At 34.3% G+C, this 21249-nt stretch overlaps 1 protein-coding gene and 1 pseudogene across 1 annotated transcript in view; both read left to right on the top strand.

Annotated features, from left to right (window-relative positions):
• Nucleotides 1–21249, top strand: part of LOC142615910 (uncharacterized) — a 68899-nt gene that overhangs the window by 44440 nt on the left and 3210 nt on the right. Inside the window, exons 3-5 of the mRNA XM_075788823.1 lie at nucleotides 19916–19998; nucleotides 20103–20167; nucleotides 20420–20469. Coding sequence (XP_075644938.1) covers nucleotides 19916–19998; nucleotides 20103–20167; nucleotides 20420–20469 — 198 coding nt within the window. The remainder of the gene's footprint in view (nucleotides 1–19915; nucleotides 19999–20102; nucleotides 20168–20419; nucleotides 20470–21249) is intronic.
• LOC142615269 (disease resistance protein Roq1-like) lies at nucleotides 13055–17429 on the top strand (annotated as a pseudogene).

The raw sequence follows: 21249 nt of genomic DNA on the forward strand, positions 1-21249 counted from the left end.
AGCATGGCTTCGGTGCAAAGGAAATGTTGTTGTGGCTTCATGGCAACGAAAAATATCAGCACAGCTTCGATGCAAATGAAGTGTTGACATTGCTTCATGGTAAAGATGGATGTCGGCATGGCTTCGGTGCAAAGGAAATGTTGTTGTGGCTTCATGACAACGATAAATATTGGCACGGCTTTGATGCAAATGAAGTGTTGACATTACTTCATGGCAAAGATGGATGTCGGCATGGCTTCGGTGCAAATGAACTATTGACGTGGCTTCATGGTAAAGATGAATGTTGGCACGGCTTTGGTGTGAATGAAGTGTTGACTTGGCTTCATGGCAACAATAAATATCGGCATGGCCATGCAAATAAATTCTTGAGGCAGCTTTATGGCAAAAGAAGAGTGTCAATGCAGCTTCAGTACAAGGACAAATGCTGGTGCGACTTCAATGGCCAAGACTCGTGATGTGGCTACTTTGCAAAGATTATTGACATTGCTGCAAAACAAAAACAAGCAACCACAAGAACTTGTCAGAAGAAAATCTCATAGCACGTCTAAAAAAAGAAAAAAGAAAAAAGTGAGCTTCAATTTTAGTCTCTAGCCTGTCAAAAAGAAAAAAAAAAAAAAAATAAAAATCAAAAAGTGAAAAAAAATATAATAATAACAATTAAGTAATAAAAAAAAAAATTCTCTACACTTGTATTACGTTACCCACTGAGATTATGCTTTGTATAACTTCATGCATGGCCCGGTGGCTTTATATAGATAACTTTTGAGATAACAGACAAAAAAAAAAAGGAACAGTAGGCAAACCATTAAAATGCTGCCACCCAAACAGATAATGTTTAAAGTCAGACTTTGCAACTCAAATGCACTTAAAGTCAATGAAAACTGCACGGAATGTTGAAATGAAAGATGACAAACAGAATACGGTAGCTCACCGACTACTTTTTGACCCTCAAGTTTAAGCACAGGCGAAGCCTTGTCAGAGTTGCTGCCGCAAAAGAACAAGAAAATCCAATACCAAGACAAATGGTCACCCATAGCCTTCTCTTTCAAATTTGTAAAAATCTTGACATTATTTTACAAAAATGAACACACAAGGATCTTAAACTGACTTCGACCTCCAAAACCTAGAAAAGTCAACCTCATTGAAGTTACCACGCGCCTTCATGCATCGCCAAAAGCTTCAGAGGATCGTGGCCTACTCCTTCATATTCGTACAAATCCAGACTTCATTTCGAGAAAGTGGCATTACCACTCGATCCAGCGGCCTTAGATCGACAAGACCCAAAAATTTCGGGACCAAAAAAGTTGCCACGCGCCTCCATGTGCCACCAGATGCTTCGGAGATCCCAGCATCAGGTCCACGCGCAACTCCTTCCGCTACGCGCTTACACGCTCCGGCACTCTCTCACGCAAGTACACGCGCCACACGTCGACACGCCCTCCAGCTCTATGACGCCAAGGATGACGTCATCCTCCACCAACCAGTTTGACCCGGATCGACTTGGAAAATCGACCCGGATCCGATCCGCTTGAAATTAAGAAAAAAAAAAAAGAAAAAAGGAGAAGGGCTTTGACCAAGTTGGACCTTTGACTTTAACCAAAAAGTCAAAATTTTCAAAACGGACCTGTCCCACTTTGTTTTTCGAGTACATTCCGATTTTGGGATCCGTTTCTTCAACCGAGACTCAGAAATTGTGTAAACGTCCAATTTCCAAAAAAGTTGACTTTTGCATAAATCTTGACCAAAAGTAAAAAATTTTCAGAAATGACCTGTCTTGCCTAATTTTTTGTGTACGTTCCAATTTTGGAGTCTATTTATTCATTTAAGAATCCAAAATTGCTTAAATAGTGTTATTCTACAACTGTTGGCTTTGATGTGAACTTTCACCAAGAATCAAGGTGTCCGAGCAAAGCTTATCTTATTCAGATTTTCACAAAGATTCTGATTTTGAAATCTACGTATTTGTTTTGGACTTGGAAACCACCAATCTGACCCACTTCTTCGAAGTACTAGCGGTGTCCAAAATATAAGCTCTCAAGATCAAAATTTGAGATCCATCCATTTGGTCTAGATTCCCTTAAGATTATCCTCCAGACTTCATCAAGGCTTCCTTTTCAAAGAACAGATGAACTCTCACAAGTGTGTCTTGAATTTGAAATTGCATTGGGTCACTACTCCAGCCTACTATTTCCGTTCAGTGCCTACCAGTCTCCGACCTACCATTCCCATTCGGCGCCTACAGTTCTCGTCCACCATTCTCACCAAAAAATCTCATCCGCCATTCTCAACTACCCAACTACCGTTCTTCATCTCTCCGCTATAAATAGAAGGGTCGGATTCATCAAAAACTCATCAAGAAAAACACACTGAATTATGAAATGAAGATTTGCTTCTTTCAAATTTTCAATTCCTCCTTCTCATAGCCATTTCTTACCATGGCCTCTTCATTCTCAACACCTAGTAACCAAAATCGCTTCATAATCAGTTTGAAATCAACCCCCTCATGGTTCAGTAGAAACCCTTCTCATAACATTATCGCTGTTTTAGGATCCAAACAAATTTGTTTCCCCACTTAGCAACCACATTTGTTTATAAAGTTATTCATAACAAGGTTTGTATTGTCGTTCCATGCTTCCTTGGACTTGGTTGGCCAGGAAATCTAAGTCCAGCAGAGACACTTGTTCCTAAGATCAGGGCTCCCGTAGTCTCTCTCCAACTGTTTGGTCTCCCATCAGAAGCAGTGGTTCGGAACAAACAGCAACTTGGCTGGTTTCTAAAACCAAGATCACAAGTTAGCTCCACCTTTCATTTTGTTGTGCTTTCCCAACAAGTTGCATTAGGTGAAGGTGGTAAAAAGTGTTGGGGTATCCTACAAATTGTCTCCCATCCAACACTTACGATGACCTCCAAGGTACTAGCTCAACAGAAATCAGCCTTTGGTGTCGGTAAATGGTGGCCAAAGCCTCATTCCATGTTTCCACCAGCGTGGGGCCCAAAGGTCATCGTTGCTGGTACCTCAAAACACACTTTCTGGAATTACTCCAACTTAAGATCAGCTTGAAGAATTTCGGAAAATATACTTCTAAAATTACTTCAACTTAATGTCCGTCAGCATGGTCTAGTTACACAGGCACATTCAACGACTTGCTGTCAGACCTCATTCAGCATGCAGTCAGTCCCGCATCCCAAGGTGTACTTTCCAGAAACATCTACACCAGAGAGTCCCTAACCTACAGGGCCAGCACCATGGTGTCATATGTTTCACTCATTCACTTCATTTTCATTTCTATCTTCTTCACCACCAACATCAGCACACCCAGAATCCCTTCTGAAATTACCTCAACTTAACCTGAGTGATACAATAACACATGCACATTCAACCACTCTCCCACATGTTCTCTCCATGATCCGAAGTATATCCTTTAGATATAACTTCACCAGAAGTTCTTAAAAATGGGAGGCTAGACTCATAGCTCTGCATGTTGTACCCAGCCAACATCCTTGCCTTTTCTCCATCTTCTACACCCTATGATTGCCACCAACGATCCAAAATACTCTTCTGAAATTACCTCAGCTTAACCTTTACTGAAATGATTCAATCTTGCAAGTACATCCAACTTCTTGCAAATAACTTTCAGCCTCACCAACCCACTCCAAGTACCATGGAATACTCTTTTGAAATTACTTCGACTTAACCTTTGCTGAGAAAACTCGTTCACGCAAGTACATTCAAATACTCGCAGACCCCTTCTCAGTCTCATCAAAGCCTTTCATATGGGTGGGTCTACTCTTCTGAAATTACTTCATCCTGTTAAAAGCTCCACCACCTTCAACTATTTCACTAGAAGAGTCAAGTATAAAAATCCATTTTTCAAGACTCATTCACTCACCACACTCCAAAACTGTGTGCATGAATGAGTCTCGAGGGGGCATTTGTAGAGAGGAAAAATTTCCGACCTATCACAAGCTGACACAAAATACAACCAAGTTCACAAAATACAACCAATTATAAAGTGCCACGTACTGCTGCTAGGTTTTGCTATCAGTATTTAGAAACCAATAGGAATTTGCCAAGTGTCATTGAAATAGAGGCATGAAACGCATCAGCATGCGTAAGCGATGACACAAGCAATTCAGCATGTGTAAGCGATGACATAAGCGGACCAATCAGGTAGTGACATGTGTCACCAATCAAACTCTGCCACGTGTTGCTCACTCACCCCCAAACTTCTATAAATAGAAGCCTTCCTAAGACATTTAGGCAAACACAAAAGAAAAAGATATCTTGAGTTCAGAAATCCAGAAGCTCTATTGGAATCAAACCCCGAAGCCTCCAAGAACTTCAACCTCGAATACAGACAACATTCGAAGCAAAATCATCCAAACTACTTGTCTAGGTCTTAAAGGTCACTGGAATCAAACTCAAAAGCCTCCAGAAACCTCAACAAACCACAAATCAGTGAAGCTCTAAGGATTCTAGCCTCTAAAGCCCTGAAGAACTTCCACCACAAACCTTCAAAAAAGAAGAACACACAAAGAACACGAAGAACACACGAAGAACACGAAGAACGTGAAGAACAAAGAATTTCTAACAAGCTCATAGCCAGAGATTCATTGTAATTCCGTTTCAAAGATCTTTGATCCATTCCTTAGCCAAATTGAAGGATATCTTGTGTTCGAATTAAAATCACATCACCACAATTCCAATCAACAAATCTTTCAAGGAGATTGAATCAGAGGATCACTCTTTTGTAATCATAGAGAATTGTACCACATATTCATCAATACAAACTCACATTTGTGAAACTATTTTACTTGTTTGACTTATTTCGAACAGAGAATTTAGTCGTCTACACCATGTTATCTCCTTTCTTATAGATGATTGCAAGCTATTGGTTTCTTGCTTCCCCATGTTGTAAAAAATGCAACCCCACTTTTTTTTTTTCTTTTTTTATTAATGTAAATGGAGCCATGTAAGAAGGAAGCCATCCCTATCTTCTTTAATTGGGATAATTACAGTAAACCCACCTGTGGTATGACCCATTTTCACTTTGCCTATCCGTGGTTTAATCATTTACACTTTGCCCACCTGAGGTAACTTCCGTTAGGGATCTGTTACCCACCTCTCATTTTGCCGTTAGAAAAACACATTTTTAGAGAAAAACAAACATAACAAAAATAAAAAAGCTAGGGTTTTGATTGCTTAAGAACTTCTACAAGAACAAAGTGGAGGAATAGCACACAAATCAAAGGGCTCAATGAAAATCACTTTTAGTGGTTCACACGCTGTACAAGCCCCTCTTAGCTCGTGGATTGGAGAGTAGTTTCTGGGTTTGAGAGGTAGAGAGATTTGAGTGGTTTCATTTGCTAGGAACAATCTCACAGGAAATATTCCTGATTCTTTGAGTTCATGCTCCACATTGGTTTCGGTTAACTTTTCATCTAATAGGATTTTGGGGAAATTGCCCTCTGGATTATGGTATTTGAGGGGGCTTCAGGCTCTTGATTTGTTAGATAATTTGTTAGAGGGAGTAGTTCCTGAAGGAATTGCAGGGTTGTATGATTTGAGAGCTATAAATTTCAGCTAAAATCGGTTCTCTGGAAAGCTTCCCTGGGATATTGGAGGTTGTTGAAATTGGTTGATTTTAGTGACAATTTCCTTTCTAAGAGTCTTCCAGAGTCAATACAGAGACTTAGTTCATGTACTTCTCTGATTTTGCGAGGAAATTCATTCACAGGAGAAATTTCGAACTGGATTGGAGAATTGAGAGACCTTAAGATTTTGGATCTTTCTGCGAATAACTTTTCGGGTCAGATTCCAAATTCAAGGAAATCTTCCATTATTAAAGAATATAAATTTATCTATGAACCAGTTTACAGGGAACTTGCCAGAGTTAATGACAAATTGTGTTAACCTCTTGGCTGTTGATGTTAGCCATAATCAGTTGGCAGGCAGTATTCCTTCATGGTTGTTTAAGCCGAGTGTACAAAGTGTTTCACTTTCTGGAAAGAGAGTTGGTGAAAGTCCAGAATATTCTTCACTCACATCAATAGCAGCATCTTATCAAGGTCTTCAGGTCTTGGATATATCTTCAAACGCATTCTCTGGTGAAATTCCAGCTAACATCTTTGTAAGCTTACAAGTTGTTCTTATAAAAGTTCTTAAGCGACCAAAACCCAAGCTTTTTGATTTTTGTTATGTTCGTTGTTCTCTAAAAATGTGTTTTTCTAATGGCAAAAGGAGAGGTGGGTAACAGATTCCTAACGAAAGTTACCTCAGGTGGGCAAAGTGTAAATGATTAAACCACGGGAATGCAAAGTAAAAACGGGTCATACCACATGTGGGTTTACTGTAATTATCCCTCTTTAATTTCTCATGTCCACATTCACGTTTGAAAATTTTTCATTTTTCATTTTTTCTTATGTTCACATTTTTAGATAGAAAAAATGTCACCTTCATTATTAAAAATTGGCTTCCACCGATTTCAAAGTCTCTTTAATAGTACATTGTGCATGAGTCACTTTCTACTTTATTTCTTCTCATCTTCAAAGAAATTTCTAGTTTGGCGGACTTCTTTGAAGACTGAATGCCACTCTTCGAAACAATATTTCACCTTTTAAACATTTTTAAATGGAAAATATTTGTGGATTCTCTAAAAATACTGATTTTGGAAATATTTTTAAAACTTTGATTAATCAATATATATATAAAAGCAGAGACCTCACGTGGGAGAGCACGAAATTTTGCCAAGTGGCACTCTCTTCGAAAAGATAATTGATTTTTTCTTAGAAATAAAATACATCATTTTTAATTTATTACACTTATTAGATGCCACATCAGTTATTTAATAACTCAACAGATTTTAATAAGTAATAGATAAGACTAATGGATAAGATAGAGGGGTGTTAATCATTAAAAACTCTTTGTTTTCCTTATTCCTCCATCCTAAGGCTTTCTTATGTTTATGCCTACTCCTCTTCCCTTATAACTAAATGCCTACTCTTCCTAAATCACTACATGCCTTCTCCTATGCCTATGTTGCTAACTTACCGATTCTATGTTGTATAATTTGCACAAACTGAAATAGCATTTAGATTATTTAAAAACACATGAAATCATATAAAAATCACCAAATTAGAGTTTAAAATTATAACTAAATTTTTAAAAGAAATTTAGGCACATTTGCACAAAAATTCCACGTAACTAAGTCACATTTAGGAATATTGGATCATTTTTTCTTTGTATAAATAGAAGGGTCCCAATGGGATGAGGGGGTTAACAATTTTCTCTCCAAAACATTTGTTGTAGGAACACAAAAGTTTTCCAATTTAGACTTTTCATGATTAAAGAACATGAATTGCCAACTAATCAAACTAGAGTTTTTAGTACCTACAGCAATTTCACAACATCAAGAACAAATCCCAGTGTATATAATGTCAAATTTCATAGTCTCTTGTTACATCAAATAAGTGTTCAATTTTTCTCGCAAAGTATTGAATAGTAAAGCTTCTGGGCCTTAGTCTTAATTACAACTCTCAATCATGTTGGACTTGGCTGATGCCTATCAACAACGTATCATTATGAGATGTAGAAAAAATTTGGAGTGTACACAACGTTTAGTGTGAATGTGAAGAAATTTCATCCAATTCCAATTGGTTAGGTTAGTAAGGGACCTATTCCAATTTAATGTTTCTGGAATTTTGTATACAAGTGATAATCAAGAAAACTTCCACCTAAAATAAGTCGGACTTTTGGCAAGAGAGAAAATTGATGTCTAGACAAATCAAGCTAAGGCCGACCAAAGTGGACCATATTCTTAATTTCTTATCTCTATTTGTTCCATGTACAAGATTTATAGTCAATGCTTGGCGTATAAAAGTTGAACATCTTATCTAAAGTCCATCCTTTGAAAGCATGAGAAAAAAATCATTTAAACTAACATAATATATAAATTATAAAGGAATCAAAGAAAAATTGTCTAAAATAATAAAAATTTAATCTATGCTTAAATTCTTATAAGAATGAACACAATAGCAATATCATTTTTTTTAAAAAATAAAGATAAAAAAAAATCTATACTTATTTTGTACGTATGATAAAATCCTATCACAAAGTTTTTTGAGACTCATGTTGATTAGTGATTAGAAATTATAAAGGAATAATCATGAATATATATATATATATATATATATATATATATATATATATATATATATATATAAGTAGAGATCTCATGTGGGAGTGCGTGAGGTCTTGCCAAGTAACGCTCTAATTTTGCATTTAGCATTTTTTTTTACCTCTTTCATTAAGTATTTTTTACTATTACCCAAAAGTTTACATTAATTTATTTTACTGTTATCTCATTAGTCCCTCATTAATTGCCTAAACTTACATCATACATTTCTTTCTTTCTCATGTCTTCCAGCATCCCCACCGTTTTAATATTTTTAAAAAAAGTAAAAAAATAATAGTTAAGGACTAATAGTAATAACTTAGCAGATAAGGCATTGGAGAGAGATAGAGAGACATAAAATGTTGTGGATTGTTAAATAAAACGCATTGTTTCACTATAAAATCAAAACACATTGTTTCACTATAAAAGACCTGAGATTGACAAAACATTTGAAAGAGAGAGAAAGACAAATCTGAGGGGACGTCGCCTCCGTCATATTGGTCTCCCACCACCATCAAGACCTTAAACCTGTACGGGTATTTTTTTCTTTCTTTTTAAATTAGGAGATTAAATATGATTTAGGTTTGGGTAATTTGGTTGGATAGTTTTTGTTTTGGGTATATAAGTAGAGAGAATATTTGGTACGCAATGTAAAGCCATATTCTATCATGGTTTGAAATTATCTATAAGACATGTGCATACACACTTGCCCACACCATGTTTTAATGTTTTACTATCAATGAGTGGAAGACAGTGAGAGAGTTGGACATACTTTTATTTCATAGTATTAAATATGTGAACACAACACAAATTATTTGATTTTCACGGTCATGTTACTCTTTTGCATTTATTTTTTGTTTCATGATTTTAAAAAAACTTAATCTTACCTTTTTTTTAGGGTGAAAAATTAATCTTACCTTGAGAAGGCTATAAATATGTAGTGAAACAATAGTTATAAATTGCACACACATAACCATTATAATTATTCGGTTCAAGGAATGAGTAAATATATAAAAGTAGAGACCTCATGTGGGAGAGCACGAAATTTTGCCAAGTAGCACTCTATTTGAAAAGATAATTGATTTTTTTTAGAAATAATATACTTCATTTTTAATTTATTACACTTATTAGATGTCACATCAGTTATTTACTAACTCAACAGATTTTAATTAGTAATAAATAAGATTAATGGATAAGATAGAGGGATGTTAATCATCAAAAACTCTTTGTTTTCCTTATTCCTCCATCCTAAGGTTTTCTTATGTTTATGCCTACTCCTCTTCCCTTATAACTAAATGCCTACTCTTCCTAAACCACTACATGCCTTCTCCTATGCCTATGTTGCTAAATTACCGATTCTATGTTGTATAATTTGCACAAACTGAAATAACATTTAGATTATTTATAAACATATGAAATCATATAAAAATCGCCAAATTAGTGTTTAAAATTATAACTAAATTTTTAAAAGAAATCTAGACACATTTGCACAAAAATTCCATGTAACTAAGTCACACTTCGTAATATTGGACCATTTTTCCTTTGTATAAATAGAAGGGTCCCAATGGGATGAGGGGGCTAACAATTTTCTCTCTAAAACATTTGTTGTAGGAACACAAAAGTTTTCCATTGTAGACTTTTTACGATTAAAGAACATGAATTGCCAACTAATCAAACTAAAGTTTTTAGTACCTACAGCAATTTCACAACATTAAGAACAAACTCCAGTGTATACAATGTCAAATTCCATGGTCTCTTGTTACATCAAATGAGTGTTTAATTTTTCTCGCAAAGTATTGAATAGTAAAGCTTCTGGGCCTTAGTCTCAATTACAACTCTCAATCATGTTGGACTTGGATGATACCTGTCAACAACATATCATTATGAGATGCAGAAAAAATTTGGAGTGTACATAATGTTTAGTATGAATGAGAAGAAATTTCATCCAATTCCAATTTGTTAGGTTAGTAAGGGACCCATTCCAATTTAATGTTTCTGAAATTTTGCATACAAGTAATAATCAAGGAAAATTGATGTCTAGACAAATCAAGCTAAGGCCAACCAAAATGGACCATATTCTTAATTTCTTATCTCTATTTGTTCCATGTACAAGACTTATAATCAATGTTTGGCAAATAAAAGTTGAACATCTTATCTAAAGTCCATCCTCTGAAAGCTTGAGAAAAAATTCATTAAAACTAACACAATATATAAATTATAAAGAAATCAAAGAAAAATTGTCAGAAATAATGAAAATTTAGTCTATGCTTAAATTCTTATAAGGATGAACACAATAGCAATATCATTTAATAAAAAAATCTATTCTTATTTTGTACGTATGATAAAGTCCTATCACAAAGTTTTTTGAGACTCATGTTGATTAGTGATTAGAAATTATAAAGGAATAATCATGAATATATATATAAGTAGAGATCTCATGTGGGAGTGCGTGAGGTCTTACCAAGTAATGCTCTAATTTTGCATTTAGTATTTTTTTTTACCTCTTTCATTAAGTTTTTTTTTTTTTTACTATTACCCAAAAGTTTATATTAACTTATTTTACTGTTATCTCATTAGTCTCTCATTAATTGCCTAAACTTACATCACACATTTCTCTCTTTCTCATGTCTTTTTGCATCCCCACCATTTTAATATTTTAAAAAAAGTAAAAATAATAATAATTAAGGACTAATAGTAATAATTAACCAGATAAGGCCTTAGAGAGAGATGGAGAGACATAAAAATGTTGTAGATTGTTAAATAAAATGCATTGTTTCTCTATAAAATCAAAACGCATTGTTTCACTATAAAAGACCTAAGATTGACAAAACATTTAAAAGAGAAAGAAAGACAAATCTGAGGGGACGTCGCCTCCGTCATATTGGCCTCCCACCACCATCAAGACCTTAAACCTCTACGGGTATTTTTTTTTCTTTTTAAATTAGGAGATTAAATATGATTTAGGTTTGGGTAATTTGGTTGGATAGTTTTTGTTTTGGGTATATAAGTAGAGAGAATATTTGGTACGCAATGTAAAGCCATATTCTACCATGGCGGACTAATAGTAATAGCTAATGAGATAAGACTCTAAAGAGAGAGACAAAGAGACACAAAAATGTTGTGAATTGTTAAATAAAATGCACTATTTCACTATATATTACTAAATTAAAAGACTTGAGACTAATAAAACATTTGAAAGAGAGAGAAAAAGAAATCTGAGGGGTCACCACCTCCGTTATACTAACCTCCCACCACCATCAAGACACCGAAACCCCTACGAGTAATCTTTTTTTCTTTTTAAATTAGGGGCTTAAATATGATTTAGGTTAGGTAATTTGGTTAGTTAGTTTTTGTTTTGGGTATATAAGTAGAGAGAATATTAGGTGCGCAATGTAAAGTCATATTCTACCATGGTTTAATTTTAAATCATCTATAAGACACATGCATACACACTTGCTCACACTATGTCTTAATGTCGCACTATCGATAAGTGAAAGATAGTCAGAGAGTTGGGTATACTTTTATTTCATAGTATGAAATATGTAAATACAACACAAATTAGTTTATTTCATGGTCCCATTATTCTTTTGCATTTTTTTTTTTGGTTTCATGATTTAAAAATAATAATAATATTACCTTAAGAAGGCTACAAATATGCAATGAAGCTACCAAACCAATTTTTAGTATCTCAAAATGTATATGTTTCTTTACTCTAATTTAGTTTACTTTTTCTTTATAATTTATGTACAACATTATTCAAAAGTGTTTTACATAAAATATCATAAAATTATCTGTGCATCGCACGGGCAACTTACTAGTTTCTCTTTAATGTTTAAGATTAAAAAAAGTTATGGGTTAATGCTAATCTAAAATAAACTCTTGTTATATGTGTTTAAAAGTAGCAACTCCTTTTTATTGAGGTTTTTTTTTTTTTTTTGATTGAGGTAGTTTTAATTCAATCCAATCTTGACCCCAATCAATTTTAGGTGAAACACAAATTCAATCATGTGAGAAGAAAAAAAAAAAAAAACCAAATCTTACCAGATGTCTAAATTTTGGTCATCTTCAAGTTTTAAGGGCAATTTGGTAACTTTAGTTATTGGGTTTTTTTTTTTAGAATAATTATTGGGTAATTTGGTGGGTTTGGGTTTACCTATAATAATTGGGTTGAGTTAGGTTTAAGTTAGAAGTAATTAGTTAAACTAGCTTGTAACCTATGCATATACATGGATATATTTAAAAGTTATATGTTAAGATGCATAATATAATTTTTAAATATATAAATTAAATATTATTGATAAACATTCTTATAATTTTTTTAACTCTTTAAAAAGTCTTGTAAGAATATTATTAGGTAAAAAATGTAATTTTTCCATTTTAATTTTTTTTTCTATTAACTAATTCTAGATTATTTGGTTTTTATACCCAATAACCCATTTAGATGGATGTTTATGATGTGGTCTCAAATTTGACTTCAAAATGCTAACATAGAAAATTAACCCCTGTTTTCCTAGAAAATGGGAAATGTTTGACAGATACTTCATTATTTCAGTCCCACTTTCGAATACGAAATTACCCTTCCATTTGACCAGTCCATAGTGACCGGTGTAGTGCTTACAATGTTCATAGACTTATTTTAAGTTTCACACGGAAACTTGCATGATATTGAAATGAAAAAAGCATTAGTATGGTTCTTGGAAAGTTCAAAGAGTTACTAGTCACATCCTAAGCAAGCGACCTTTAAACGCTCCTCTACCTTTTATTCATCCTCTTCCTAATTTGTCATTCACTTAATTTCCTGTCTTATATTTGCAACTCCTTCACAGTTTTCTTTTTCTTCCTTTCAGATCTTTACAACAATCTGCTCAAAAATCCCTCCAATGGCTCTTGTGACTAGCAAAGGAGGCTTATCTTCATCTTCCTCTTTCACCCACCAACTCAAGAACTTTGATGTCTTCTTGAATTTCAAAGGTGAAGATACTCGTCTTGGTTTTACAGGCCATTTGTATAATGCTTTGTGTCAACAGGGTATCAACACCTTTATTGATGATAACTTTCAAAGGGGAGAAGAAATTTCTGCAGGGCTTCTCAAAATCATTGAAAGTTCAAGGATTTCAATAATTATATTCTCTGAAAACTATGTGTCCTCCACATGGTGCTTGGATGAACTTGCCAAGATTGTTGAGTGTAAGAAGAATGGCCAATTAGTGCGACCGATTTTTTACAACGTAGATCCATCAGAAGTTCGTAACCAAAACGGAAAGTTTGGAGAAGCATTATCTAAACATGAAGCAAAAATAAAGGATAACAAGAAGCTACATAGTTGGAGGGAAGCTTTACATGAAGCTGCCAATATATCTGGTTGGCATTACAAGCACGAGTATGTTCCTATACTTAATGACTACTTTTATGCCTTACAAGTTTTGATGGTTGTCCTTTTAAATTTTTTTTATGATTTATTTATGTTTTTCAAATTATGGATTTTTTTGGGTTATATCTTCTACTAAGGCTGTTAGCTATGGCTCAATAGTAAAAATAAAATAACAAAATATTAGATTATCTTACCAAATAATTAGGATTTGTTTCTAACATGTGGTTTTAAATTTTTTTAGAAGAAATTCTTATCAATTTTGTTCAAGTATTAAGTGGGTTTTCAATAATTATGTGCCCCTCCTCTAAATGGATTTTCCATGCAATTTCTTCGCAAAAACCTAAAACTAATTTCCTAGAAAATGATTTCCTCGGAAAAAATCCTAACCAAATTATAGTTCTTAGACCTATATATTACATTAGGTACACTTTAAAAAATAAAAAACCTAATCAAACTAATTTTTTTTCGTAATGCTCAAACTCTAAACATCTTAAATTTAGTTAAGGTTCATATTTCAATTTTATAGTCTAACTATTCACATGTCTTGTATTGAATGACAGTTGTACTGAATTTGAATTTATCCAAGAAATTGTTGAAGAGATCTCAAATTCTAAATTAAATCGGATGCCATTATTTGTTGCTAAATACCCAGTTGGACTAAATTCTCGCGTGGAGGCCATAATATTGCAATTAGATATTGGGTCAAATGACTTTCATACGTTTGGTATGTATGGCCTCGGTGGAGTGGGTAAAACAACCATTGCAAAAGCTGTTTATAACAAAATTTATTACAATTTCGAAAGAAGCTTCTTTTTGGAAAATGTTAGAGAAAAGTCAAGGACATTTGGTGGCATTATTCAACTACAAGAGATACTTCTTTGTGAGGCCCTAGGGAATAGACAACTGAAGGTGTGCAGTGAATCGAAAAGAACCAGTATGATAGAGAACACACTTTGCAATAAAAGAATTCTTTTAATTCTTGATGATGTGGATAAATTAGACCAAATAGAAATATTGATTGGAGGATGTGATTGGTTTGCTTCTGGAAGTCGAATCATTATAACAACAAGAGATAAACATTTGCTACATACTTTTAGAATATGTCATTCAACTTACATGGTTAACGAATTAGGTGATCATGAAGCTCTTGAACTATTTAGTATGCACGCCTTTCAAAAAAACAAAGCTGAGGAAGATTATTTAGAACTTACTTATCAGGTTATATGTTATGCCAAGGGCATTCCATTAGCTCTATCAATAATTGGTGCCGATTTGCATGGAAGAAGTGAAATGGAATGGAAAAGCACATTAGATAAGTATGAAAGGATTCTTGACAAAGATATACAAAAAGTACTCCAAGTAAGTTATCAAGGATTGGATGATACGGAACAAAATATTTTTCTTGATCTTGCATGTTTCTTCAAGGGTCATTTCAAGGATTATGTTGTGGATATACTAAATTCCTGCGATCTATACCCAATTATTGGTATTCAAAAACTTATTGATAAATGTCTTATAAATGTTGATCAGTTTAACAAATTATGGATGCATGACTTGCTACAACAAATGGGTAGAGAGATTGTCCGACAGGAATCACCCGAAAATCCCGAACTACGTAGTAGATTATGGTATTATGAGGATGCTTTTGAAGTACTAAGGGAAAATAAGGTATAACTTGGTCTCATTCACCTTTACCCTTTTCTTTATAGGGAAAATTTAATGGCTTTTTATTTTTGGTTTTTTTTTTCCTTCATATAATTTTTTTCTTTAGTTATGGAAGAAAATTCAAGTTTGTCAACAAAGTTAAAATTTAATAGTTATTATATTTTTAGTGAGTTCTTTTGTATGATGTAATTCACTAAATGTTTTGTCTAATCAGGGATCAGATAACATTTGAGGCATGATGATAGTCCCGCCTGAACCAACAAAGTTGCAACTAGAAGCTTATTGTTTTGAAAAGATGAAAAATCTCAAGTTCCTTATGGTTGGTAATGTGGATATTTGCAGAGGTCTTGAATATCTCCCTAATGGATTAAGGGTGCTTGATTGGCTATGGTTTCCTTTATCCTCCTTACCATCCAATTTTCATCCTCAAAACCTCGTTGCACTCAACTTGCCACAAAGTCGGATTACATTAGATAATCTTTTCAAGGTATTGTGATTTTTATTTATTTATAAATTATTATAACTTCATTAATATGTATTTTAACATTTATTGAAGTTAAATTTTGAATTTTTTTCCTACAGAGGATACAATGTAGAAGCTTGACACATATGAATTTTCGTAATTGTCAATACATTAGGAAATTACCGGACTTACTGAGTGCCACCCCAAATGTAAAGAAATTGGATCTCAAAAATTGTAGAAAATTAGTGAAGATTCATGACTCTATTGGATATCTTGATAAGCTTGAAAGCTGGAACCTTGAGGATTGCTTTGAACTTCATATTCTTCCAGGCTGCATTGTCATGACATCTCTTAAAGTTTTAGATCTTATGGGTTGCAAAAGGGTTAGGAGGTTCCCTGATATTCCACAAAGAATGGAAAATTTAAAGTATCTAAATCTGGCACACACTGCCATTACAGAGCTTCCTCCATCAATTGGAAATCTCGCTGGGCTTGAGATTTTAAATATAGGTTCCCCTTTCTATTTGTGCCAGCTTCCAATTAGCATTTATGAATTGCAACATATTTCCCGACTCTTGCTCTATGGTAATGTCCAATTTCCAAAGAGCGTGGGAATTGGCAAACAAACCCCGTTGAATTTTCTAAAAAGGTTAACTTCATGTTTTGCCCACTCAGAGAAAACTAAAGATTTGAACCTCGGAGAATGTACTATCAGATTCAAAAGGTTAAATATACTTGTAATTTTTTATTACAAGTTCCTTAAAAAAGTTCCAACGCTTCCAGAAGGTATAAGAAGAATAGAAGTAAATAACTGCATTTCGTTGAATTCAGAATCATTAAGAAAATTAATCCTTCAGGTACCTCTCCCTCTCTTAAAGTAATAATTTTGGTTAACTTTGAAAATACATTTAGCAGATTTGCTAAACTTCAATTTCTCAAAATTCTGAATTGCATGCAGTTTGGAAGAAATTTAGGGCTTCCACAAGATATGAAATGTTCAGGTGTGAAGATTGATTTGCATTCACATCACAAATTGTCGCATCAGATTGATTTCTCTTCTCGGGTCTCCATGTCTAAGCTCCGCGTACTTTCATTTGAGTCCTTTCCCGCTATAGGTGTGTATCTGGCGAGTGATTTTGCAGAAATATGTAGTATCAGAGTACCAGGAAAGAAGATTCCAAAGTGGTTTAACCATCAAAGCACAGAGAGTTCTATATTATTCTGCGTTGGTCCTGAATTTCCCATAGTTGCTCTTTGTGTTGCTTTTCATCTAGTTCCGTTGAAGGATAGTTATGCTGATAATGATAGCTATGGTTTTGTTCGTGATGATATAATCAGTTGGGCTTGTGATCTTAGAATTTTCATCAATGGTCAAGAGCGACCTTTTATTGAGAGAGTGTTCTCTTTTTTTATGAAGTGTGATCATATGTGGTTTTTCAGTATGCCTCACAGCCTATTACTGAGGAAATTTGGAGACTTGATGCAAGGTGATCGGAATCATATTAAGATATCATGTAAAATCTCTCATTGGACAAGTGAATTCGGAAAATTTGCTCCTATGGTTGCAAGGATGGGGGTACATGTGGAATGCATTTGTTCTCCTCAGAATTCCGTTATCATCCAAGACAATTCTCAAAATGTTGATGACTCTGAAGACACTATGCTCACACCTTTACTATCTCCTTGCTCCACTTCTAATGGTTCACATACGAATCTTGGGTGTCTCGACGGACTCAGACGCTGGAGACCCTGGTAACCCCAGGTGACATCTAATTCAAGGCTTCCAATGAATATAGCAAGTTGGTTCAACTAAAATTTGGGTATTGACTCAGCAGATGGCAATGGGTTTGAGTTGGGGTCTTCTTCAACAGCCCATCCCTTTTTAAAAAGAAATATTCCTAGGTATTATTTTTACATTGAAACTATTTTCCATTGCCTCATCTTTATTTGATTTTTTTAATGTTGTTGAATGCTAGAGTATGTCTCACTGTATTGCATTGTTTGATTTGCATCTTTGGGGGACTTTGATACTTCCCATTCTCTTTCTCTAAATTAATGTGCTTACAGGGTAATAATTTAGAGAAAGAGAATGGGAAGTGACAAAGACCCCAATGGGAAAGCAGGATCGATAGTCTTTTTTTTTTTTTTGAATTTGGCACAATTTCAAAGTCTTTTGGTCAAACATTTTTACAAAGTGGTCTAGTATGCAGAATTTGGCAGAACTAAGAATTTCACTAGGACGACTTAAAATCTCAGGAATATATTTTGCTCCCTTCGAAAAGGGGAAAATCATGGTTCTTATTTTGTTTAAAAGAGGTGGGCTCCATGCATTCAGTGGGAGCATCTTCAGTGCATTCGAGCATCTTTAGTTATTGCTGACTTGAACATCACCAGTGTTTCAGAGATACAAGATACACCAGAAAAACCTATTAAAAAAAAGAAAAAAAAAAGAGGTTCATGACACTGAGCTCCATCATTTATTGCCTCCTTTGCCAACTTCTTACAGGTTCAACAAATAGGGGGCTTCACTCAAGTTTGATGGGATTTCACGATGATGGCTGTGATTTGGTATTATCATCAATTGGAGTACTTTTGGTCGACACAGTGCGCAATGACCATATTTGGTATGCATTGAGGCAACTAGCTGCCATCCGATTCAGGGCTTCCGCCTTCCAATGGATTTGGCAAATGGGTCTGATTTTGGTTTGGGATTTGACTTAACCGTTGGTCATGGGTTTAATTTGGGTTCTTCTTCATTGGTCTATCCCTCTGTAAACGATGATTTATACTTCAATCCATATCCACAGTTGAAGAAAATGAAAACGTCTTAGTTATTTCTTTGACACTGTTTTCGTTTGTGTCATCTTTATTCGATTTCTTTTGAGTTGTTGAATGCCAGTGTATGTCTCCCTCTTTAGTTGTAATGTTTGATTTGCATCTTTGTCACTTCTCACTCTCTTTCCCTAAATTAACACACTCATTAATAAAGAGGTACAACTTGAAAGAACAGAACTAATGAAAGAAATTAGTAATTTGATCTGTTGCTGAGTTCTGTTGCTTTTAATGGCCAAGAAGTTTCCAAAATGCTTCTAGAAAAAAGCATTAAGTTGTGCAACTTATTGGTCAAGTGAGGCTAAAATGAATATAATATTTTATATTGATGGTGTTCAACATCTACTTGAAGTAAGCATTAAGTCGTGTTTGGTTTAGCATGAATATAATATTTTATATTGAGGCCTGCCAGATTTGGATGAAGTGAGCATTTCACTTAAAATTTTGGGAATAGATTTTTCAAAAAAGGGGGAAAATAGTGGTTCTTATTTTCTTTAACTATTTTATAACTTGAATTGTCTTAACATGCAGATGAATTGGGTGATTGTGATTGTAATGGGTTTCAATTTTTCTTGCCTTAATACTATTATCACCTGCCTAGACTTCTTAATGGTAGAGAGCCATTTTCCAATGCGGCAGTTCCTCAGCCTCCTCTAGTCCCTGTTCACAGTGGGTGTCTTTCCTTGACATCTGATTCAAGGCTTCTAATGGATATACCAAATGGAACTATTATTACATTGAAACATTTTCCTTTGCATCATGTTCATTTGATTTATTTTACGTTGTTGAATGCCAGAGTATGTCTCCCTTTTTTGCATCGTTTGATTTGCATATTTGGGTGTCTTTTTCACTTCCTATTCTCTTTCTCTAAATTAATGGGCTCTTTCTTGTGGGATACTAATTCAATTTGAAAGGACATTTATGCAAAAAAAAAAGCAGAATTGGTGGTCATTTTATTTGTTTTTGAATTTCATTTCTTTTAAATTTGTAATGGCAAAAGAGCCTTAAAAATTATTTGGGAAAAAAGCATTAAATTGTCTAGTTAATTCTTTGAGGCTATTGCTATCCAAGGCATGCATACCTAAATATCTTTTGATAAATATGAAGAAAGTATCCTTAAGTTGAGGATTAAATCAAATCTAAAAAGGCTGACCCTGTGGTAGCAAGAAAATTATTATATAAAATGTAGCCGTGTTGAAGTGTTTGGAAATTTGTCATGAACAGAAATTTTATATTTTGATTCTCAATACCCTCCCCCTTGCCCTACCAAAGACCCAAAACAGAGAAACTATGGCTGTTCATAGAGTCAGAATATTTTCAGTCTTCATAGTTCCCCATTGTTTATGATTTGTATCAGTGTGTATAGCTTATGAATTGTTTTGAATACATGGGTTGCTGCTGCTATTGCAGTTAGTTGTTTCATGGCACATGAAAGCTGCTACCATGTGTGAATTTTCCAAGCAGGAGTTTATAGGTGGTCTACAAGGGCTAGGGTAAGTATATAAATAGTTATTTATGCTATACTTATTCTCGAGTTTAATGATATCGATTAAGAGTTTGGAACTGCCATGATTTAGGCTATATATTCTGATGGCAGGATAAACTCTTTGGAGAAGTTCTGTGAAAAGATACCATTTATGCGCATGGAGCTGAAAGATGATCGTATGTGCAAGCGTTCATGAATTATGATTTTTTCTAAAATTTAGTTTTAATATTGTAATTCATGTTGCTTTTAGGCGAAAACGCTCACCCAATGGTCATGAACTCTTGAGCGCACTCTCCACCTTGCTTTTACAAGGCAGGAGGTACCATTTAAACTAAAGCTCATTGGTTGGTTTGATTAGCATTTCTAAGCTAGAGATACAATTGTTGTGCTTTTGTTGCTGAAAATGATTTTTGCTTGTATTTGTCCAGAAAAGTTCCGTGAGATATATAACTTTGCGTTTGGCTGGGCAAAAGAAAAGGCACTCTTTTCTCTGCATGAATGCTTGGATTCGTACATACTCTTGACCTATGGATATTTATTTCCACTGCAGAATATGAAGACTTTTTAATAGTTTTCAGCTTTTCACTTTTCACAGTTAGTCTTTTAGTTAGGTATAGTACTTGTTATTGCTATTTTTTTTCCCTGAATAATTCCTTTTATTAGAAAAATCAGCATCCTAAGGTGATATCACTTATTTAACATTTAGATGGAGTGTATGCACAATAAGCTTGTCTTTTCACTCTGAACTCAGAATGAGGTGTGCTCTGAGTGTGCTGGAGTTACTTTATGCCCTTCTGTTATTGTTAAAAATCAACTTGATTAATTCCTGCATACAATCCTGCCATTAATTTTGAGTGGAAATGTCTAGACTTAGGTGCATTTCGATATGAATGTTAGATTCATGAACTCAGATGTTCTCCAGGCTTCGAATTTGGTTTATTTTATTTTTTAATATCTATATCAAATTCAGTGATGTATAAGTGAACTAGGAATTGATATCTTCTTGAGGGCATACAGGATGTAGATGTAACATTAACATAGAATATCCAAAACAGTAAATTTTGAATTATTCATGAAACTGAAAAACAGTTTGGGAAAGAATGATTGAAGGTGTCTAAGTATGTTGATACCTGTGTTCATTTCATGTTGTGTGACACTGGCTGCTCATAGAATTTAAATTTTCTTGGGAAGATAGCTTAGATTGACATGCTAAAACTCAAACCAGGGATGTACGGTTTTTCGCATTAGGTCTTAAATT

This window comes from Castanea sativa, chromosome 11, assembly GCF_040712315.1.
Source record: "Castanea sativa cultivar Marrone di Chiusa Pesio chromosome 11, ASM4071231v1".
Classification (NCBI taxonomy): domain Eukaryota; kingdom Viridiplantae; phylum Streptophyta; class Magnoliopsida; order Fagales; family Fagaceae; genus Castanea; species Castanea sativa.